At 36.1% G+C, this 21,409-nt stretch overlaps 1 protein-coding gene across 11 annotated transcripts in view; it reads left to right on the forward strand.

Annotated features, from left to right (window-relative positions):
* Positions 1–587: 587 nt before the first annotated feature.
* The window catches only part of dysf (dysferlin, limb girdle muscular dystrophy 2B (autosomal recessive)), a 71,195-nt gene continuing 50,373 nt past the window's right edge, over positions 588–21,409 (forward strand). For 2 of the 11 annotated variants that reach the window (XM_027134375.2, XM_027134380.2), the window contains exons 1-26: positions 588–979; positions 6,300–6,355; positions 6,557–6,648; positions 8,311–8,416; positions 10,693–10,807; positions 10,919–11,136; positions 12,454–12,582; positions 12,730–12,792; positions 13,654–13,704; positions 13,899–13,929; positions 14,133–14,248; positions 14,344–14,467; positions 14,567–14,670; positions 15,197–15,265; positions 15,351–15,394; positions 15,520–15,602; positions 17,106–17,138; positions 17,337–17,452; positions 17,721–17,834; positions 18,032–18,209; positions 18,397–18,521; positions 18,668–18,774; positions 19,282–19,477; positions 20,254–20,400; positions 20,513–20,644; positions 21,171–21,337. In XM_027134375.2, the coding sequence (XP_026990176.2) occupies positions 892–979; positions 6,300–6,355; positions 6,557–6,648; positions 8,311–8,416; positions 10,693–10,807; positions 10,919–11,136; positions 12,454–12,582; positions 12,730–12,792; positions 13,654–13,704; positions 13,899–13,929; positions 14,133–14,248; positions 14,344–14,467; positions 14,567–14,670; positions 15,197–15,265; positions 15,351–15,394; positions 15,520–15,602; positions 17,106–17,138; positions 17,337–17,452; positions 17,721–17,834; positions 18,032–18,209; positions 18,397–18,521; positions 18,668–18,774; positions 19,282–19,477; positions 20,254–20,400; positions 20,513–20,644; positions 21,171–21,337 (2,804 nt within the window). In that variant the 5' untranslated portion in view covers positions 588–891. Of the gene's footprint in view, positions 980–2,833; positions 3,171–6,299; positions 6,356–6,556; positions 6,649–8,310; positions 8,417–10,692; positions 10,808–10,918; positions 11,137–12,453; positions 12,583–12,729; positions 12,793–13,653; positions 13,705–13,898; positions 13,930–14,132; positions 14,249–14,343; positions 14,468–14,566; positions 14,671–15,196; positions 15,266–15,350; positions 15,395–15,519; positions 15,603–17,105; positions 17,139–17,336; positions 17,453–17,720; positions 17,835–18,031; positions 18,210–18,396; positions 18,522–18,667; positions 18,775–19,281; positions 19,478–20,253; positions 20,401–20,512; positions 20,645–21,170; positions 21,338–21,409 lie in introns of those variants that run through there. The other 9 variants (XM_027134374.2, XM_027134376.2, XM_027134382.2 and 6 more) reach the window with 6 other exon arrangements.

The raw sequence follows: 21,409 nt of genomic DNA on the forward strand, positions 1-21,409 counted from the left end.
CATTTAAGCACAAAGCAATAATTTCTGCAGAAGAAAAATGTTAGACTTATCTAAATTGGTGTCTTGTTTTTAAACATATCTTCTAGTATTATGCTCAGATGTTTATTCAGGTACTTTGAGGTGATTTATGTGGGATAGGAAGTCTTTCTTTTTTGGATAGAAAGGTGTTCGCTCTGGTCATCCAAGAAAACCAAGACCTGTGAAGAATATGTGAGTCTGGTTCATTCTGGGTCACATAGAGTCACCTAATTAAACAGACAGGTCATTTTATGTGTTTTTCTTTTTCTTTTCGTCTGAAAGTTTCTATTTATTACATTTTGTTAGTTACTGTTCTATCTTTGTTTAATTTTTACATCACAAAATCCTGCAATTTTAACAGGGGTATGTACACTTTTTATATCCACTGCATATTGTGACAGTATATATCAGTATATGTGATTTTATTCTTATTCTCATTACTTTATTCTTACATTTTTTTGTCTGACATTAAATATACTGTGTGAAAAGTGTTCTATGCCTTTAAGAAGAATACTGTCTATGATTGATGGGTCAGTGTGTGTGTGTGTGTGTGTGTGTGAGAGAGAGACGATGTGTGTATGCATGAGTCAGGCGCTCCCTCTCTGACTGTGTATGTGTGAGTTTGTGTGTATGTGTGTGTGTACTGGCAGCAGTAGGCTGGTATCCCAGACCTGGACAGTCACTGACTCCTCTCTTCTCTCTCACCTTCTGTTTTTCTTTCCCTTATTCTTCCTCTCTCCTCCTCTCTACTCTTGCTGCCTAAGGAATCTTCCGGACTGCTCTGTATTCAGACGCATTGTGTCCTTGCCTCTGGGGTGTGTTTGACTAGCGTGGGGTGGTGAATGTGGACAGGGCTGGTGCTGCTGTCTCCTCATGCTGCGTGTGTTTATCCTTTGTGCCCAGAAAGTGCTGACGCACGATGAGGACATCACAGATGCCTACTGCTGTGTCACATATGAAGGTAGGCAGGAGGGTTTAGGAAAAGGGTCTACAGTATTAAATTATAAATAAGCTGACAAATATCTGAGAGTTTCTAGCATTTTGCTTTATTCATTCTGTTTTGTTATTGGTCTGTAAAGTCCCCTGTCCCTATCTTACTGTGTTCATGTGTCCATACATCAGCAGCTGAGGTTATAATTGGAAAAACAAACTCTCTCTCTCTCTCTCTCTCTCTCTCTCTCTCTCTCTCTCTCTCTCTCTCTCTCTCTCTCTCTCTCTCTCTCTGCATCTGGGACATGCAGGGGAGTCTTGTTACATTGTGGATGTGCGCATGTGTCTGTTTAGTTTAGCATGGCTTTGTGGCTCTGTGTTTATAAGGAGCGCTCTGTCATCAGAGTTTGGGGCCTGTGTGGGAGTCACTCCTCTCTAACTGCCTTGTCAGTCCTGAGAATTTACTCTGCATGCGAACCAGAGAAATGTCAGGCAACAATGATTGTTTAACATCCATCTTACTTTCACATTTTAAATTCTCCAGATTTGGAATCTTAAAAATCTATTGGGTAATGTTAAGGTATATGCAGGTAAAATACGATAGAGATTTTATCAGTGCAAAAGCTTTGCATCAATTATTGCCCTCTTTAGCCAGAGAGAAGACTCTTATCTCAAAACATGTATAAAATAGTGTTTATATTCATCCCAACCTATTAGCTGGTATGACAATCATTTGGACCCTTGATCTGAAGAGAAAAAAAAAAACTCGATACATTTGCTAATGAAAACAGCTAATGAAAACAACTCTTCTTAAAAGAGCATTAAAATACATTTCCTCCTCCTCTATGTCTTAGTACACAGTAACTGAGCCTAACCATTTTCTGTATTTAAGATCTACTTTTTTCTAGTGATATAAATTCAGTAGTAGGGAACATATTAGAAACTGTATGCTGATGAAATCATGACTGCTTTAATGTTGGTTAAAGAGAGCAAGAATCAATAATTGAAGCATTGAGAAATGCTGATTCATATCATTTAAAAGATAGGAAATGGAGAGGATTTTTAGTTAAGTAATAAAGTAGATGTATGAAAGAAACCTATTACCTACTACCTACTTAGTAGTTATCGAAGAAGTATCTTTTTTATTTTATATATAAGGAATGTTTTATTTAAAATTAGGGAACATTTTATTTGTTTTATTTCTAGGAATGTTTTATTCTATTCATGGTTATGATTTATTTACCCACTTATCCATAGACTGAAGGCTTTTTTATTTATTTTTTATACCTCATACTCATATAGTAATAAATAATTAATTCAGATAATTCAGATCTTCTTATGTGATCCAAAACATTCAGTAATGTTTACAGATTCTGTATTGTAATAACATCAAATATGGCTTAAAGCTAAATCTGTTACTGTACCAATCTGCCAAATGTCACTGTTAGGTAAGAATTTTCATAAACAAAGACCTACGGCTACGAGTATAGAGCTCAAATCCCTTCCTAAAGGCCATGTCACACAGTAAACAAATACAGGGTGTACAGTTATCTCTGAATTCCTACAGCATTCTTAAGCCATTCTGAAATACTGACAGATCTCAGTTTAATCATCATAATGAATTTTATTAGCAAAATGAAACAAAACGTGTAAATAATCATTAGAGAAAGTTATAGAAATTCTAAAATAATAAACAGTAACACATTGCTCATCTCAGATTATTTTATTTTATGAACTTTTTGTTTATTATTGCTATTATTAAGAGAGGAAGGAGAGAGAGAGAGAGAGAGAGAGAGAGAGAGAGAGAGAGAGAGAGAGAGAGAGCAGAGGACAAAGCAGCAGGAAATGTTAAGATTTCCTCTCAACCCATGGGCAGGGTTACTGGAGTGGGGTGTCTGGTCTATGTACATCTCAGCAAGTTCCCACTGACTTTTTCATCGTGCCACAGGAGTTAGAACGAGAGCACTTGGAAATATTCTCATTCTACTTAAAGTGGTTTATATTCTAGGCCACCGCTGTGAGAAGAAGTGATTGACTGTGCACATCTGTCTACTTGCTGCATGTGGATGCTTACTGTGATGTGTGGAGTATTTTCCGGTCTACCTGAAAGTTGAGTTATTGTGGCAGCATGTTGAGGTGTGTGCTCCAGAGAGCGACTCACCTGAAGAATGTGGAGAAAGGCGAGCGGCAAAGTGACCCATTAGCCAGCATTACATTTAGAGGTAAGATGCTTAGAATGGACCTTGGTGGAATATTTGAATTTATGGCCAGCTTGGTGGCATTGTGGGTGGTGTTTCTATTTGCTTGTTGGTTGAAGAATTTACATCATTCTGACTGATGGGTTTCTCCAGGTATCTATGAATGATGAATAAATCATTAATCTCTAATTCAGGGAATTGACAGCAGATACAATACATACGCATGTTTTAAGAGTTTCATAGTACAGTCTAATTGATTTTCTATGACTGATCTGAAATATGTATGAATTGATGTTTACTGTATGAAGCTCAGTGGCAGCTCGCTATAGACAAGAAGTATTGTGTCAGAAATGATACAGCTGTGTAACTGTTGATGAGAAAACATGGCATCCTGCCTCTTCTTATGCCATACAAAACAATACAACGTGCTGCCATAACAAAATGCAGATTAACAGCAAAGTGTCTCTTGGCTCAATTCCAGTGGAATGAATGAGTAACATGGGCACTACTTAGCCACTTTTATTTTGCACTATAAGTTGATTGGTAGTTCCGGTCATTGTGTTCCATTTCCTCTTCCTACATCTGTGCGTAAGAGTGTAGCACAGGGTGTTTCAATACTCCATGAATTCAAATAGCTGATCTCACTTTGCAAATCTGAGACTTACATTTGCACTTACTTCTTTGTCTTTGCAGTCTGTACTGTGGGTGTAGGAGATTATTGAGATGTGAAGTTTGCAGGGTAAATCGAGAAACAGCTCTCTGCCCCGTCTGTTGACCCATTTCACTGGATCTCTTGACTCTAGATTGTGTAATTGTGTCATTTTTCTTCATACTATTTGGAAATCAGCCTTGTAACATTAACATTGACCCACAGGTTAAAATAGATTACAGAATGTGCTTTTGCTTTTCAGTTAGTTTTCAATTATTATAATTACAATACATGTTGCTGTGGCTTAATACTGTTTGTTCTTCCAGTAATGTACTTTGCCATTTCTGCTTTAGGAAAACAGAAACATATTTTTACCAAAATGTTACACAAATGTTTACTTTTAGGTTATTTTCTAACCTCGCATTGCATCTGTGAGCAAAGCTCATGTTGTGTAATTAAGGAGATGGTTAATTATTTGTGTTAATGTCCAAAACTAAACTAGGTGTGATTGCCTCACTCAGTCATTTAATTTATGAATGATATAATAATAAGCAGCTTGTAATCAGATGTCAGCTATCAACTCAATTTCAATATTCCAAATCAAATAAAGTTGCATTAACAAAAAGAAACAAAGCCTCATCCTTAATTGTTAATCTGCAGTTGTTTCTGTCAGTTCTGAGATCGGTTAAGTGAAAAGACGTTGAGGAGGCTTGTATTTGAATAACGTGAGTCACTTTTACCTCAGGTGATGAAACCTGATAACTCATAAACTTTTTAAAATTTAGTTATGTTGTTTTTCCATGAATAGATTGACTTATAAATAAAGGCATGGCTTTTTTTTCAAAGTAAATTTTTCTCTTGAAGTCGTATGTGCAAAACCTATTTTGGTTCACATATAACTGTATATACAAGAAAAGGTGAAGGCTTTTTTCCCCAGGTTTCAACACATATAGAATGAAATATGATGTGATCTACAGTAAATGCTGCATTGTGTACACTAGTTTCTGCAGATCTGCTGTAGTTAACTGTAACTTAAGAATTGTCTTTTTTGAGGATCTTAATCATTTTGCAGTTAAGGTGATTAACTATTACATTGAAGCTGATCGCTTAAACAATCCAAAAAAGTTGTTTTTGTGACTGTATCTTAGATGGATCGTGGAAACCTTAATGTAACCAAGCATTTCCACCCTCATGATATTGAATGCCATCTCCATTTATAGACATAATGGATGCAAATTATTCTGCACAGAGGAAGCTCTGAGTAAGCAACAAGTTATGAGGGGGGCATGTGGGTGGATAGTTACATGAAACTTAGGCTTGATGTAAAATAGAACTTGTTTTTAATCTATGTTGAGGTGAAGAATAAAGGGATTTAATATATCTTAATTAAATGTTACTTCAATATACTTATAGGATTATCTTTCCAAGTGACTGTGCAATAATGTGATATATCACATGTTTGCCACAAAACCTGGTTTAGATGAAGGACATTTTTTTTTCACTTAATTTTCAGAATCAGGATCGTTTTTTGTGGGCTTAGGATATGAACCAGCCCAGAACACCCTGTGGGATTTGGTGACACCAGCTGTTCTTGTCTAACTGTTGAGACAATATTTCAAATTTGTGTTACTATTTTCGATACACATTTGCTAGTGTAGATTAGTTTCTAAAAATACCAGTTGATGCATGTCTGCCAGTTAAGTTATTTTAATGACTGTTATCCATGACAGGAAAGACCTTTCATGTATCCATTTATAGTTATTTAGACAGATTTGTTGACTGGCTTTATATAACTATCACTGGCATTATAATTAGTCAGAATGAAGAATGAGCAGCTTTAACATCTATATCCTTCATAAGACAAAACTTCTGGAAGTAAAACACTTTTCTCTTTGTACTTTTAAATAGCATGTTATCTCTCTTACTCTCATTGAATATTTTGTCCATGTTATGGTTCTGCTTTAGTACCAGCTGCAATTAAACAAACCTCTTTAACCGGATCTTTTTAACAATCTTTTTTGATGTATATCAATTTCTATGACTTATAAAAATGTTTACTGTTTGATTAGATCTGTTTATAGTTAAAGAAACACCACTTCCTGTATACACTGAAAAACTGAACACAGCCTTCCTTTGCCTCCCATTTTAAGAAATCAGTTTCCTTCTATTATATATGAACAATCTGACCCTTCATCCTCATCCCATCTAGTAATAATAAATGTTGGTGGCACAAACAGCTACAGGATCTCACACCTGTTTTTTGTGGTGTATTTTTAAAATAGAAATCTAGTAATATTCATAATATGGTAGCCTGTGAACATTATTTTTTAACATCTAGAGATTCAGATCCTCATATTGTCCCATGTGAATTAAAACACTCACTAGTGCTTACAGAATCTAGATTATTATTACATCAAATGTGGCTTAAAGCTAATTCTGAGGCAGTTACAGTACCAATCTGACAGTACTATCTACAATTACCAGTTTGTTTTTTCTCCTTTCAGGGTCTAAGAAGAAAACCAAAGTGGTTAAAAACAATGTCAACCCTGTCTGGAATGAGGTTAGCTACCCACTGTCTATTATGGTTGTTATGAAACATGTCATGAAATGTAATAGAATATTATTATGTAGAAAATTAAATAAAGCATTTTAACATGTAAAGGTAAACTGCATCAATTACATGTGAAACTTTACCTTTCCTCATTTTTTACTGGCAAAGAATGTTTTTCCCTTCTTCCTTTCTGTTTTGTGACTATGTCAGGGTTTTGAATGGGACCTAAAAGGAATACCCTTAGACTCAGCAGCAGAGCTGCATGTGGTTGTAAAGGACCATGAAAAAATGGGAAGAAACAGGTATGTGTATTTTACATCTACAGCATTTGGAAGATAAAGACTTGTCCTAAATTGCATGCTATACCATGCACTTCTCCTTAAACCTGTGCTTTCATCCACACCCCTGTAGATTTTCGTACCAAATACGAAAACAGACTATAGTACCTTTTAAATAAAGAAAATAGAACTGCATACTCATACAACCATACTACAAATAATATAATTTGAGTTCTGGATGCTAGCAATTCATCTCTTCAAGGCTATCATCCTTCTCCTTCTTTCTGTTGCATGGGTACTCAATGAAAACATAAACTCAGAGATCATCACATAGCTGTGTTTGGAGTGCTGGAGAATGTGCACAATAAACATTAGTAAATGTTCCAAACGTCCTGATCATACCCAAAGCTAATTTTCACCCGTTGCATTGTACCTTTACAGTGAGGCAGTTTCACATGGAGACTATGAGACTGTAAACAAGTCTTTGCATTAGTTGGTGTGTGGCATTTTTAATATATATGACTTTTTTAAATGGCAATTCATTCTTTATGCATACACAGAGTAGACTGGACACAAGCCTACTGACATGCAGGAAAATGTTTATGTACAGTACTGGATGCCTAAAACGTTTGCAAATCACGGATGTGAATTAATCCCTGGCAATTTTAAAGGACATGAATATATTGATAGCATGTAGCAAATACCTTATTCTTAACAACTTTTATGATGACTTGCAGTCTTGCCCATACTGTTGGTCAGCAGGAATGCCTTGTCAAATAACAAATATAAAAATAGACATACAATCCATGTAGTATGGAATTTTATAGCATTTCTGTGAACACAATGTGCATTTTCCTTCTCTGACAAGATACAACCCTATGCAAGGGCCAATTCTGAGGGTGAGACTATCAATAATAATGATTTAAATTTCACCAATTGTATCTACTTGTCTATGTGAATGTTTTTGTTCATTTTCCAACAACTATTGCATTGTTTGCATGAAGAATAAACATCTGTCTCCATGAAGGCTCAATACATTACTGACTAATGAAGCTTGCATGCTAGCTGATGGTGAGCTATGGTTTGCAGCCTTTAATTACTAAAGTATGAGTTCTTTACACAACATCTTTTATAATTATGAAAGGCACCTCATGGTTTAGGGAGTGGTCATTTTGTGCCAGGTTTAGGGTCATTCAGGATGTCCATCGGTGTGTTTTAAATAAGGAGTCATGCAAGAGGAAGGATGAGTGGAATAAATGGAAGGGAATGCCCACAGGATGTGACATGTTGCTGTATGCCATGTCTTATCCTCACAACCAAGAATATAATCCTCCTTAAAATAGGTTTTAGAATAGTTTGTGGTTACAATACTTACATGTTTGAGTAACTTCTTGATAAAAGTCAAAGAAAGAAAGAAAACAAATCAAGCTTGTATTTTGCATGAGTTTCTGTAACCACATGAACCTGAAAAGCATTTGATACATATTTATTTACAGAAAGATATACAGAGATACATATCCAGAAAGAAATGACAGAAGTGTTGTTGGTGAAATTTCTGTGCTGATATGTTTGTAGGAATACAAGACTTTTAAGCCACAGTAACTCCACCTGCCACAAAGTTTCTGATTAGATGTTGTATATTATAAACATTACATATAACCTTTTTGCTTTGTGTGTATTCTGCAGGTTTCTGGGAGAATGTCGGGTGTCTTTAAGAGATGTACTCAACTCCCCAAACCTAGCAGCTACCTTCACTGTATCCTTAGTGGACACCAAGAGGAATAATACTGGGGTAGGATGCTTCAGTTTTCTTCCTCATTCTTTATCTCCCTAGACTCTTTTTAACTCCTAGTGCCATCCCTAAAATCTAGAAATTAGATTTATCAATTTTCCAAGTGCATGACATAATTTATGAAAAACACTAAATAATAAGCTCACAGTAAAAATCCATCATCAGAAATACTTATTAATAAAAAGCTGATGGTTACATTTACAACAAATTACACTGAACATCTTAACCAACAATTATTACATCCATAAACTGCATAATTAACATATTTGCAATGGTTAATGAAGTTACACCATGTTTAATGAATTTTAGAAAGCTGGGATTAGTTCAGCAATATTCTGTAACTATAGCTACTGCATGTGTTATTTCATTAACATTTAAACAATTACTGACTCATTTTTTTACTTTCTTTACATTAATGTTTGCACTATTTCACTATACATAACAAATCCAAAAATGATAGTGAAATAGTGCAAACATTAATGTAAAGAAAGTAAAAAAAATGAGGCCTTAATCAAACACAAACATGAAAATGTGATTCATTTTAAATCTGACAGTAAACTGTAAAATGGGTTAATATGTATTTCTAATATGGGAGAAATGCAGGAGAACACTGACTGTGATTTTGGTCACTACCAGCTGACGGTAATGAAATCCATGGTACACTCATTAGAAGAGATTTCAAGAGTACGTTTTCCTCCTAATTTAGTGACAAGAAACACCCAGCTTTGGATTTAAGCAGCTACTTGTATATATTATGGAACTGGACAATTTTTTCCCCTCAGCCCCACCTTCAGGTCAAAGTGAATTGATGGGGCAAACAAGCATGCACACTTGTACACACGTCTTAAAACTAAAACACATTTTTTCCTGAAGGCTGCTAGGGACCTATAAGTATTGTTTGGACCTCTCAATTTCCTTATTGATGCGGGTCGCCTTTAGACGTCAGCAGTGTTTTCCATTTCCAACCCTACAGCCTGATGACATTAACTACTGGCCTCTGTCACACACCCTGTCCAAATGTGGGACTGAGCTCCTGGCATCTAAGCCCTGCTTCCTGTCATTGTGTGTGTGTGTGTGTGTGTGTGTGTGTGTGTGTGTGTGTGTGTGTGTGTGTGTGTGTGTGTGTGTGTGTGTCTTACCCCTGGATGGAAATGGATGGACAGGAGAAGGTGGGGTTGTCCCTCTAAGCTGTTTTGTATCCGTGTTCTCCGGAATAGCACAGTCATAGGAAATAACTTAAGGAAGGTTTGGTCAGGTATTTGTGTTTCAAAACAGTTTTATCTCCCTGCTTTTTAACCTTCCCATAATAAAAACGGAAACCTTACATGTAACAGTTTAATAATTGTAATAAGTGTATTTTGTTGACCCATCAGAAGCCTGGGTAGCAAATTTGTTTAGCAAAAGATCTTGGTTTAATAATATAAGTAGCACATAGCACCAGAATGTATTCAGTACTATGGATATTCATATCTACATGAGAACTTCCAGTGTAATTAATTATATGTTATATGTATAATAAATAGAATTTAAACCAGTGAAAGACTTTTCATTCATAAAGGCTACTTTAATAAACATCTGTATATGTTAATATAATATCTGATTTGGTATCTTATTGCAGAGTAAAGAGAATCCAGTGTACTTGGAAAAAACTGAACTGAAGACCAGTAGCTAGTGAATTTCTGGTCTCAATACAATTGTAATTCTATTAGAAGTGCATCTAAGTTTTAGTGAGGGAAAATTGTAATCCTGTTTCCAGTTCTGTAGTAGCAGTTTGGTGAAGAATCTGATATGTGTCTGAAGGTCAGGCATCTACATACTTTTAGCCATGCATCGTATGGTATATTTGGCATGTTTTTTTTTATTTATGAGGAACTTGATCAAATTCTCAATACATTTTATAAATCTCTAAGTTTGAAATAGGGACTCAATAATCTCACTTTATTCATTTTCATTATTTGTCACCATTTTTAATACTGATATCAGATTGACAGCTGAAACTGATCCAGTACTGGCACCCAGTCTCTCTCTGCTTCCACTGTTCCAAAGTTATATGTAGCACCAGAGTTACAGTGCACATTTGGTTGTGGGTTCATGTTTTAAATCTTTGTTGGTCAGTACAAGAAAATTGCCCAATTTTAGTACACAGAAAATATGGTCGGGTGATATTTAAAGCACAACTTCTTTTAATAAGAAGTATAAAAGAATGTTTTAACTGCACATAGATTCTGAGCAACACAATCTAATTATAGCCTGTTATACTGACTGTGTCCTAACAGGCCACAGTGACTCTGCAGGTTTCCTACATCCCTCCACCAGGCATGGCTCCAATATTTCTGCCCCCACCACAGCCAGAAACTCCACACAATACTGTAGAGCTGGACACTGTCACAGGTAAAGACTGCACACACACACACATGCGCACATGCACACCCACACATTATTAATTCATAATTCAATTTACGGGTTAGTTACTTTAGTGCATAATGCTTCATATGGATGCAGTGTTCTCGTTGGACACTATGGGAGACGATGACACAGAGAGCATGCTCATGGTAGAGGTTGCAGAGGAGCCAGAACCTGTTCCAGGACCACAAGGCCAGGACATTGGGGCCCCTCATACACCACCAAAAAAAGCTCCTCCAATATTTACACATGGCATGAAGAAAAAGAAACAGCAAAGCAACAAAGCCCCGCTTTCAAACAAACCCCAGGATCTCCAGGTGTGTATTTGTTGATATGAATCCAAAAATTTACATTATATGGATCATGGGTATTTAAACACACCATCACAAAATAGCAGCAGCTATCATCTGAATGGTCATGTTATAACATGATGCCTTAATATCCTTTTCTTTTTTTTGGCTTTTATAATTATAATTTGAATATTTTATTAATTATACATTAGGTCTCATTTCCAGTAAGGTGGATTCTTAATTCTCTAGTGTACAGATTAGCCTCTATAAGATTGTTGTTATTACATTAAGTGTCTGTTAATCTTAAATATACTCTCATTATCTATTCACCTATACACCTGAACATTCATGAAGCAATCTAATCAGTTTGATTTTAATATGCTGGTTTGAGTATTTCAGAAACAGTTGATATCTTACAATTTTCACATACAATATCTGTAGAGATTACATAGAATGGTATGAAAAACAAAACATTTATAACCATGGATGGTTATTGACAGATGTATATATCAAATCATTACTTACAACCATGGTGAACAGAAAGGCATTTCAGAATGCACACAACATCCAACCTTGAGGTAATTGAACTACAAGAGTTGAACACCACATCAGGTTAATGTCCTTTCGGCCTAGTACAAGAATCTGAGGAAATTTTGGGCACAGATTCAAACAAAACTAGACAGTGGAAGACTTGGACAAGGGAGCGGATGTTTGTTGATTTGCTAACCGATTGGCTGATTAGATAAGTGCTTGAATGCGGGAATTGCGAGTGTAGTTTGTTGGTGTTTAAGCATTGGTCAGATACAGTGCCCTCAAGTGGCAACAACAGTCGGATATTTCCACAATGTCACTAGGATTTATGTTGGAAATACAACGGAAACCTCACAGAAAATTTCCCTTAATTATTTATGTACCTTTATCTGACTGTCTCACCAGAATAATGTGAGCCCATTTACTCTGAATGGGGAAGCTAATTCGATTTTTTATGTACTAGCTGATAAGCAGTAGGGAAGCAGAAATAAAAGTCTGAGTACAAAAAGGAAAAAGGTTTACTGCTTTTGCCTGTAGAGACTTACATTTTCTCATTTATACAACTAAGCTGTTGGTGGTTAAGGACCTTGCTCAAAAGCCTAGTAGTGACAGCTTGGCATTACTGGGATTTGATCCTTCCAATCAGTATAATGTTTTTAAGCACTGAGTTACAATACATTTCACTAATACGGTCCAATGCATTTTAGTAAAGTATGTTAATAAATACAATCATTTCATTTTGATAATGTTAAAAAAGAACTAGTGACATCAATTAAAGATTTTAAGTAATGACATGAATGATTAATCGTTCAGGTGCGGGTGCGAGTCATTGAGGGAAGGCAACTGCCTGGCATCAATATTAAACCAGTTGTAAAAGTAACTGTGGGAGGCCAGACAAAAAGAACATGCATCAAGAAAGGCAACAATCCATTCTTTGATGAGGTAATGAATAATGAAAAATGAATAATTAATGTTGGTTTATTGAATGTTTTACATTCACTACACTGGTTCTTCGCTTTGCTATATTTATTATTACATTAAAGTACAATTTATTATAGAGCCAACAGTCATTAATAAAACTTTCCACAGACTTTCTTCATGAACTTCTTCGAGACACCATCGGATCTCTTTGATGAGCCCATATTTTTAACAGTAAGCAATATTTATATTTAATCTAATAGCTAAAGTGAATTGGGAAATTGGGATTTTGTCACGTGGAATTAGAATGCAAGAATAAGAGGGCCTAGCTGCAATAAGCAATGCAAGAACAAATGAAATGAACAAGTGTTAATTGAAGTCTGTTTAAACTTTGAGTAAATACACCGACATAAAATAATGTTTATTTCATTTAGGACTAAAAAAGACAATATTAATAAATGTTCATAATCAGCACTAAATTCTGGCACACACTATTCAGCACTAATTAATTTTGCCAGATAACTATTACATACAGATTAATTAGGACATTAGTTTATATTGGTTAATGGGGATATTTTACTGCTTAATGTAATCTTGTTTGGCTTCAAAATTTTACTTAAAATCTGATTTTAATTTGACCTGAAACTGTTGGTGCTGGGAGTCACATTCAGCTTGCTAAAATTTCTTGGAACGGTTGACTTCATGCACCCAACTGGATGAGCCAATGTATGTTTTGCATACATATAGGATGTAACTATTTCAGGTGGAATGGTTAGTGGAGGCTAAGCAGGTACGAAGAGCTCTTCGATGGATTGATCTGAAATACAAAGAAAAGTATGCTTGTTGGCCCCATGAGCTCTCACAAAAGCTTGCAGAAATGCAAGGCAAATCAGATTCTCAGTTGACAAGGGTGTACATGCTCAATACATATTGTGTGTGTGTTTGTATTAGTGGTAATACTCCATTTTAGCTGGACATTAAGTGCCATCTGGTGGCCTGACCTCTAGATCTGTTTCCTCTTTTTGGCCATTTACTTTCAACAGTAGTATTAATACTGAACCCTATAGTAATATTTAACCCTGTGTTCTATTCAAGGTATTTGACTCCAAGTCACTACGGACAGACTCTGTTATTGGAGAATTTAAGGTAGCGTTCTCTTAACCTATACATTTGTATTCATTACATTCTTTCATCCCTTTCAATGGCTGTGACTGGAAGCTGTTTTTGTTGCCTCTTCCAATCACATCTGTGCTTCCTTTTTATCTTTTGTTTGTGGGACACACAGATCTGTTCTCTCATGCACAGCTGCTAATAATTATGAGTCTTGTCTTCTCTCTCAGATGGATGTTGGCATGGTGTATAACGAACACAGTGAGTACTGCAAACTCTTGTGACACTTGGCTCCCTGCTGGTGCTTAAAGGAGCACATTCTAATATCTCACACTTTATTCCAAGGCAAAAAGTATTTTGGTTTAATAGTGCATTAGATTCACTGCCACCTTACTATTACACTAATGAAATATGTACCTTAGTAACAAGCTGATTAGTATTGCTTATTTCTATCCTGGTGGTAGGACATGCTATTCTTAGGAAGTGGCTGTTGCTGGCTGATCCTGATGATCTTTGTGCTGGGGCCAGAGGGTATCTGAAGGTCAGCCTTATAGTCCTGGCTGCAGGTGATGAGCCACCGGTGAGTAAGAGTAAGAACTAGAACATGGTGTCAAATTTAATTATTCCAGCAATTATTTTTCAAACAATTCTATATCTATGAAATCTATGTCTTAGACTGAAAAAGAGGAGGTTCAGGAAAGGGAGGACATTGAGGCAAACCTGCTGAGACCAGCAGGTCTCACACTCAGAGGAGCCACTTTCACTCTTAAAGTATACAGATCAGAGGACTTGCCTCAGAGTGAGTAGTATGATTTTATGTGTGTATCAAAATTATTGTATGAGACTTTATTTTTTAATACATATTTAATTGTTTCACCCCTTGCTTTATCCCTTTTAGTGGATGATGCCTTTATGGATGGCATGAAGCAATTTCTGGGTTTTGAGTCAAACCGAAAAAACCTGGTGGATCCATTAGTGGAAGTCAACTTTGCTGGCAAAACGGTACAAACTTCGAATATGATGCGAAAATGTCTTTGATCTGCAATAGCCATGTTCAGGCAGTCCACACCACAGCCCACTAGATTCATCTGGATTTTTATGACTAAATGTTCTATCGATCCACAGCTGAGACTTTTTTTTTATTTGCCTCTGCTTTATTTTAAAGACACTCCAACCCATGACAAGAAATTATAGCTGCCTGACCGAAATGTTCCAACCAAGTTTTAGCCACATTCGACCAGGTCTTCATAACTCATGAAAGTCATGAATCATGATGCTGGCCAGTGATGTTGTAGCATAAAGAAGCAGGACAATATACAGCCAATGTGCATTTCAGAGTTCTTGTAAAATCTTCCCAAAAATATAATTGCCATGGTAAGATGGTAATAATTATTTTGAATTACCCCTGAGTAGAGATGACTGAAACAGGTAAAACACTCCGTGTCATATTCATCACAAGAATGGCCTTGCATGAGGTCCAATTTCTCTAAGATATTTGATTATAGAGCCAATGCATGTGTATTTACAGATGTGCAGTAAGATAGTGGAGAAGAATGCCAACCCACAGTGGAACCAAAGTCTTACTCTCCCTATCAGAGTAAGTTGACCTACATAGCAGCACTTATCAGATTCTATTCGTCAAATTTCACAATGCTCCTAATAAATGCTGTTTCTATCTGCAGTTTCCATCTATGTGTGAGAAGATGAGGATACGCATTTTAGATTGGTTAGTTCATCTGATAAAATTAACACTGTACACGACATATTCATCTTATCCAACAATTATATGCAGTGTTCTTACATTTGTAACATCTTTAACTTCTTGCATTATCATTACTTAATGTTTGCTAGGGATCGAGCAAGCCACAATGATGTCATTGGCACCACACATCTGAGTATGTCAAAGATCTCTGCTCCAGGCGGAGAAATAGAAGGTAATCAATGCATTTTATGGGAAGCTCAATAAAAGCTCTCATTGCTTGTTTAGTGTAAGTGCTCCTTCCTTATTCCTCTTCATCTTCAGTCCATCTTTTATCTGTAAACATACTGTGGATGACTTGTGGTTTTACTTATAAGATTCATTTGCATTCATTATATTACTATAGCGTATTGGCATTATAGTAGTGTTCAATCCATATTTCTGAGTTTTGCAGCAGCACTAATGAGTTACAGTCCAAAACACTAAATTTATGTGACAAACAACCTATTAGCAGAACAGTCTCTCATGAGCAACAGCAGTACCTTGAATGCATTATGATACTATTTCATTCTATTTCATAAGAGATCAGTAGTATGGCACCAATTACTGTTTTAAGCTTTAATACAGAATGTAGTGAGCTAGTAATATGTCAAAGGTGAAAACTGCACCGGTTAAGTAAGAAATGAAATTTTTTATGTGAAAATAATCATTGATAAAATTTGTTGATTCCAAAATGTTGATTATTTTCCAATAACAGCACAAATTTTATTCATCTTATACCACAGCAATTGCCAACTATTCAATTTTTTATTAATTAAACATTGTTTAATTAGTTTATAGTTAGGCACTTCCTATATCATCCCCATCTGTTCATTCTATTCCCTGTAGTAAATAATACCAAAAATATTACATAGATTCCACAAAGCCCTACATCCTTAGGTTATAGCTTTATCTCTGTTGGAAAAAAAAACAGAAACAGACACGAGAGATTTTCTTATAATGCACAATAAATATGACTCATTTACTATAGCACACAACAGTCACACACATCGGATTGTCTGCATGAAAGTCTTTGCGTAAGATGTTAACTGTTTGGATATATTAATATAAACTGTGCAGCTTGATCAACTGTCTGCTCTCTGCTGTTATAGGAAATTAACACCTTCTGACCAATCAGAATGGAGCATTTAATACTGCTCTTGTATGAAGGCTTGTAATTTACCCTAGGCTTTATTCAGTAAGGACTGTAATTAGACTAGTGCATCAGTAGCTAAATTTTATGGATAGTATATTCAGTAATGTCCAAGGAACAAGACAGGTGTGATATAAGGTTTTGGTATATGTGAGCATTCAGAGAAAAGGCCAGTAGTTGCTTTATACTGGTCTGTGGCATGAACAACAACTAACTTTCTAAACTTATATCTGTTTGTATTTATTTTCCTCATCCACTTATCTAAATTCCCACTTTGATTACAGTGAGCCAGTGGATGTAAGAATTCTGATATCTCAGAATGTTAGCACGTAAACTGGTAGTTGTCTGTTGTATTGCATTCTACACACTGTTGTGCTTGAATTGGTTTGATTTTTGGTTGACTAACTGGTTAGTGAAGCTCCTTCTTATAAACACGAATTTGGAGACCTAACTACTTTGTGAAGGCATGAATTAATAGCAAGAGTGAGTGTGCAGCTGTAGTTTTCAGTTGTATTTAAATTATCCTTTATTTTTCTATGCATTCAGATGACTTGCCCCCCAGGACCTTCCAAAATGCCAGTATGTGTTTCATTCCTACTGTATATGTGTAATCTACTTTACAATCACTCACTTCTAGGTACTTTTTCTTTTGAAAAGCATTGGGTGTAGTTCTTGTAGCTTGTGAAATCCATGGTGAGATTTTCTTACTGTAATTGTAGCATGTTTCGCATACTCATTTACTACTCTTACAATTTAATCTTAACATTTCTGTCTCAGTTGATGACAGCTTGGGCTTCCTGCCGTCATTCGGCCCCTGTTTTGTGAATATGTACGGAAGTCTTCGAGAGTTCACTGCCTTCTCTGACCCATATGAGGCTCTGAACCTTGGCAAGGTAAAGTAGAGTCCTATTTAACAGCATTAGAGCTAAGCATGCTGTGTGAGATATTGAGAGTCTAAAAGCCTCCTTAATGACAGAATCTTGCTTGACATTAATTCTATTAACAAAATGGATCTTGAACAAGAGTGAATACAGAGTGGCATGGATCTAACCTACATTGACATCCATTAGAGTTAACCAAAGTTAGATGTAATGGATATCTCTATTTGTGTGGAGAAACATGATTAAAATGTTTAATGGTGGTTTGTGTCATATGGTTTAGGGTGAAGGTGTAGCGTATCGTGGCCGTGTGCTCTTGGAACTCACCACTAAACTGTGTGAACGAGTGGAACAGAAGGTGGAAGACATTTCCCCCGATGACCTTCTGGTGGTAGAGGTAAGAAGTTCCCACATGTGAAAGAAACATTCTGCTTTCTGAAAAACTTCTGAACATGATTACATTGGAAAGGATTTGAGTGCTCTTTATATGCTTATATACGCTCTACTGTATATATGTTCTTTATATTTACTGCTGCTTCACACAGAGACACCACACAGTATGAAAAAGCTTTTTCTGTTTGGCTTCCTGTGCAGAAATTTATGCGGAAGAGAAAGTTCTCTCTGTTCGCGGCTTTTTACTCGGCCACCCTTCTTCAGGATGTGGATGACGCCATCCAGTTCGAGGTCAGCATCGGCAACTATGGAAACAGGTTTGACTACACCTGCTTGCCTCTGGCCTCCACAACGCAATATAGCCGAGCTGTGTTTGATGGTAAGAGATAATCTATAATTATAAACAATTTTGAGAAAAGAAATTTACACTTTCGTTAAGTAAGTAATGTTAGATGCCGCTGAAGATCACATGTTAATTATGAAGATGAATATCCCAGTTGTTCAGGGTGCATGTGTCCTGTACATGTGGTCAAATAATAACGTTCTGACTTTGTGTATGACTGTAGGTTGCCACTACTATTACCTGCCCTGGGGGAATGTGAAGCCTGTTGTGGTGCTGTCTTCAGAGTGGGAAGACATCAGCCCTCGAATAGAGGCCCTTAACATGCTGCTGTTGATCACAGAACGTCTGGTGAGGGTGATAGGATAAGAATATGAGAGTATGCTTCCAATATATGTGTGTGTGTGTGTGTGTGTGTGTGTGTGTGTGTGTGTGTGTGTGTGTGTGTGTGTGTGTGATGAAGGAGAGTCATTGATATATTTGACTGATTTTGTCAGGAATCAAACCTGAAACTTGTACAATTGGAGCTCCAATCAGGTGGTGATCAGGACAAACTGGAAGAGAAGGTGGTTAAACTACTCGATGATCTCATCTCTGACTGCAGGTAAATCTCCTCTTTGGTACTGTATAAAATAATTATTACCTCAAAATGTTTTATTGCGTTTACATGAATATACAATTAGCCATTTTTATATTAATTTATTGTGTTTAGTACTTGTAGCTTGTGAAATCCATGGTGAGATTTTCTTACTGTAATTTTAGCATGTTTTGCATACTCATTTACTACTCTTACAATTTTATCTTAACATTTCTGTCTCAGTTGATGACAGCTTGGGCTTCCTGCCTTCCTTTATTTGAATATACTATTAAATATTAACTAGGCTATATTATATTAAATTAAATATTAACTACTATATTATCTACAGACAAAAATTAGCTTTATATGTAAAAAAAATGGTCATTAAAAATGACTATGTGTAAGCTTTAACACAATATTTTGGGAAATGAGAACTTTTTAACTTATATCAGTGAGTTTTCTTGTGACATTTCTATACTGGGTTAGTATTGTGTGAGTATTTATGAGAGCAATGGCCATGTCACTGTGATTCAGTGAAGAGCTGCCTGAGCTGGATGGATGGCCATGTGTGACTCCTCTGGATAAAGCTCTGCGGCGTTTGCGTAAGGTGAACTTGAAGCAGATCGTGCAGGCTGCTTTAGCACTGAAACATGGCCAAGAGACGGAGTTGAGCACAGTGCTGGAGCAGGCTGAGGACTGGGCCATGAGACTGCACTCACTAGCCGAGGAGGTGAGAATCCACAGATGTGACCAGAGACCAAAAACATTCTAAAACAAAACAGACTGTTTTAGATTAGCTGCTTTTAAGTGTTATATCCTTCTCCTTTTCTCTTTCCTATTGTTTTCCCATTTCTCTTTGTTTTTGTCTCTTTTGTTACTCTGGCATTCTTTGTTTGTAGAAAGCCAGATTCCAGAGAAAGAAGGGTACACACTGTTTCTGTTTCAGCAGCTAGAGTTTTAAAAACGAAGATTTCTTTCCTTTTCGTCTTTTTCTTATTTGTTCGTTGGCTCTCTCTCTTCTGTCATTCAGTATTTGTATTTTATTCAGTTCTGCCTCTTACTCAGCCAGAACAGAATTAAAACAGATTGATATTTAATGTTGCTAGCCCAGTCTAAAATATTTGGCATTACCTTTAAGTAGTAAACCATTTTATGTGATCAGTTGAAAATTTGAGGCATGCTGTATAACATCCTAACAGCTAATGCCACTGAGACTTCAGACAATCAGCTATGTTATACACTCATTATATGAAACTGAGAATCTTGATTGTAGTTGAAATCAGTAAGCAATTTGTCCATTTCGATTTAAAAAAAATCCACAACTTTACTTGAAACTGTAATATTTTCATGTGAACTCTAGGGGGTGCCAAAACTTACCTATGCCCAGCAAAAATCTCAGTTTCAATAATTGTTTTCTTTCTTTCTTTCTTTCTTTCTTTCTTTCTTTCTTTCTTTCTTTCTTTCTTTCTTTCTTTCTTTCTTTCTTTCTTTCTTTCTTTCTTTCAGCCCCAGAACAGTCTGCCTGACATAGTAATCTGGATGCTTCAAGGGGACAAAAGAGTGGCATACCACAGAATCCCAGTCCATGAGGTGCTCTTCTCTCAGGGTTACTGTGGTAAACACTGTGGCCAGCTGCAAACTATATTCATGAAGGTGTGTATATAAAAAAAAAGCTATTGGAAAGAGCTAAAATGCGCTCTCCAAATCTGTATGTTTGTTATTATCTATATATTATTTAAGTCTGCTTAATTGGTGTGTGTTTTAGTATCCTCAGGGTGGTAGTGAGGACTGTAAGATCCCAGCACAGCTCAGAGTGAAGGTGTGGTTTGGTTTGGCTGCTGATGTCAAGCACTTCAACCAGTTTTCAGAGGGAAAACTGTCGGTGTTTGCAGAGACAGTAAGCTTTCATTTTTAAAAAAAATCTAAGTTGATATCCTCACATGTCTAAATTGTGTTCATCCCTGCTGTCTTAAAAAGATCTATTTAAATTTGATTACTTCAAGTAAAGGAACACCAATATGTACTACAATTTATTTTTATTAAATAGTATTAACAAATATGATATCTAGGAATTATTTCAGCTAACTATCCAATTATTGGAATGGTGTAATACTGGCAGTAGATAATCTCGGTAAAGAAACTATAATATTTCTGTACCATTCAGCCAAACATGCAGCCTTTAAGTAAATGAGAGTGTTGAGTAATTATGGATCGTTACAGAGGAGATTTGTATATTTAAGGGCAAAGTGCATATGCTATAGTTTCTATGAAGATATAGAATCAGACCTCAGTCCTACTTGTCATTCAGCTAAAACTCCTTAATAATTGTTATTGTATGACTTGTAACTTTACTGTTATGTGTTATGTATGTATACTGTTATTACTGTCTGTTTTTCATGTTTTCCTCCTACTGTTTTCTGCAGTATGAGAACCAAACTAAGTTAGCACTGGTGGGAAACTGGGGCACAACAGGACTCACTTACCCCAAGTTTAGTGACATCACTGGGAAGGTGAAGCTGCCCAAGGAGAGTTTTAAACCCTCATCAGGATGGGCATGGGCTGGAGACTGGTTCATCAACCCAGAGAAAACGTAAGTTCCACACTAAACTTTTAACTTTCCTCCACAGTCTCACAGTCAAAATACTATTTATTAATAATAATT

This window comes from Tachysurus fulvidraco, chromosome 1, assembly GCF_022655615.1.
Source record: "Tachysurus fulvidraco isolate hzauxx_2018 chromosome 1, HZAU_PFXX_2.0, whole genome shotgun sequence".
Classification (NCBI taxonomy): Eukaryota; Metazoa; Chordata; class Actinopteri; order Siluriformes; family Bagridae; genus Tachysurus; species Tachysurus fulvidraco.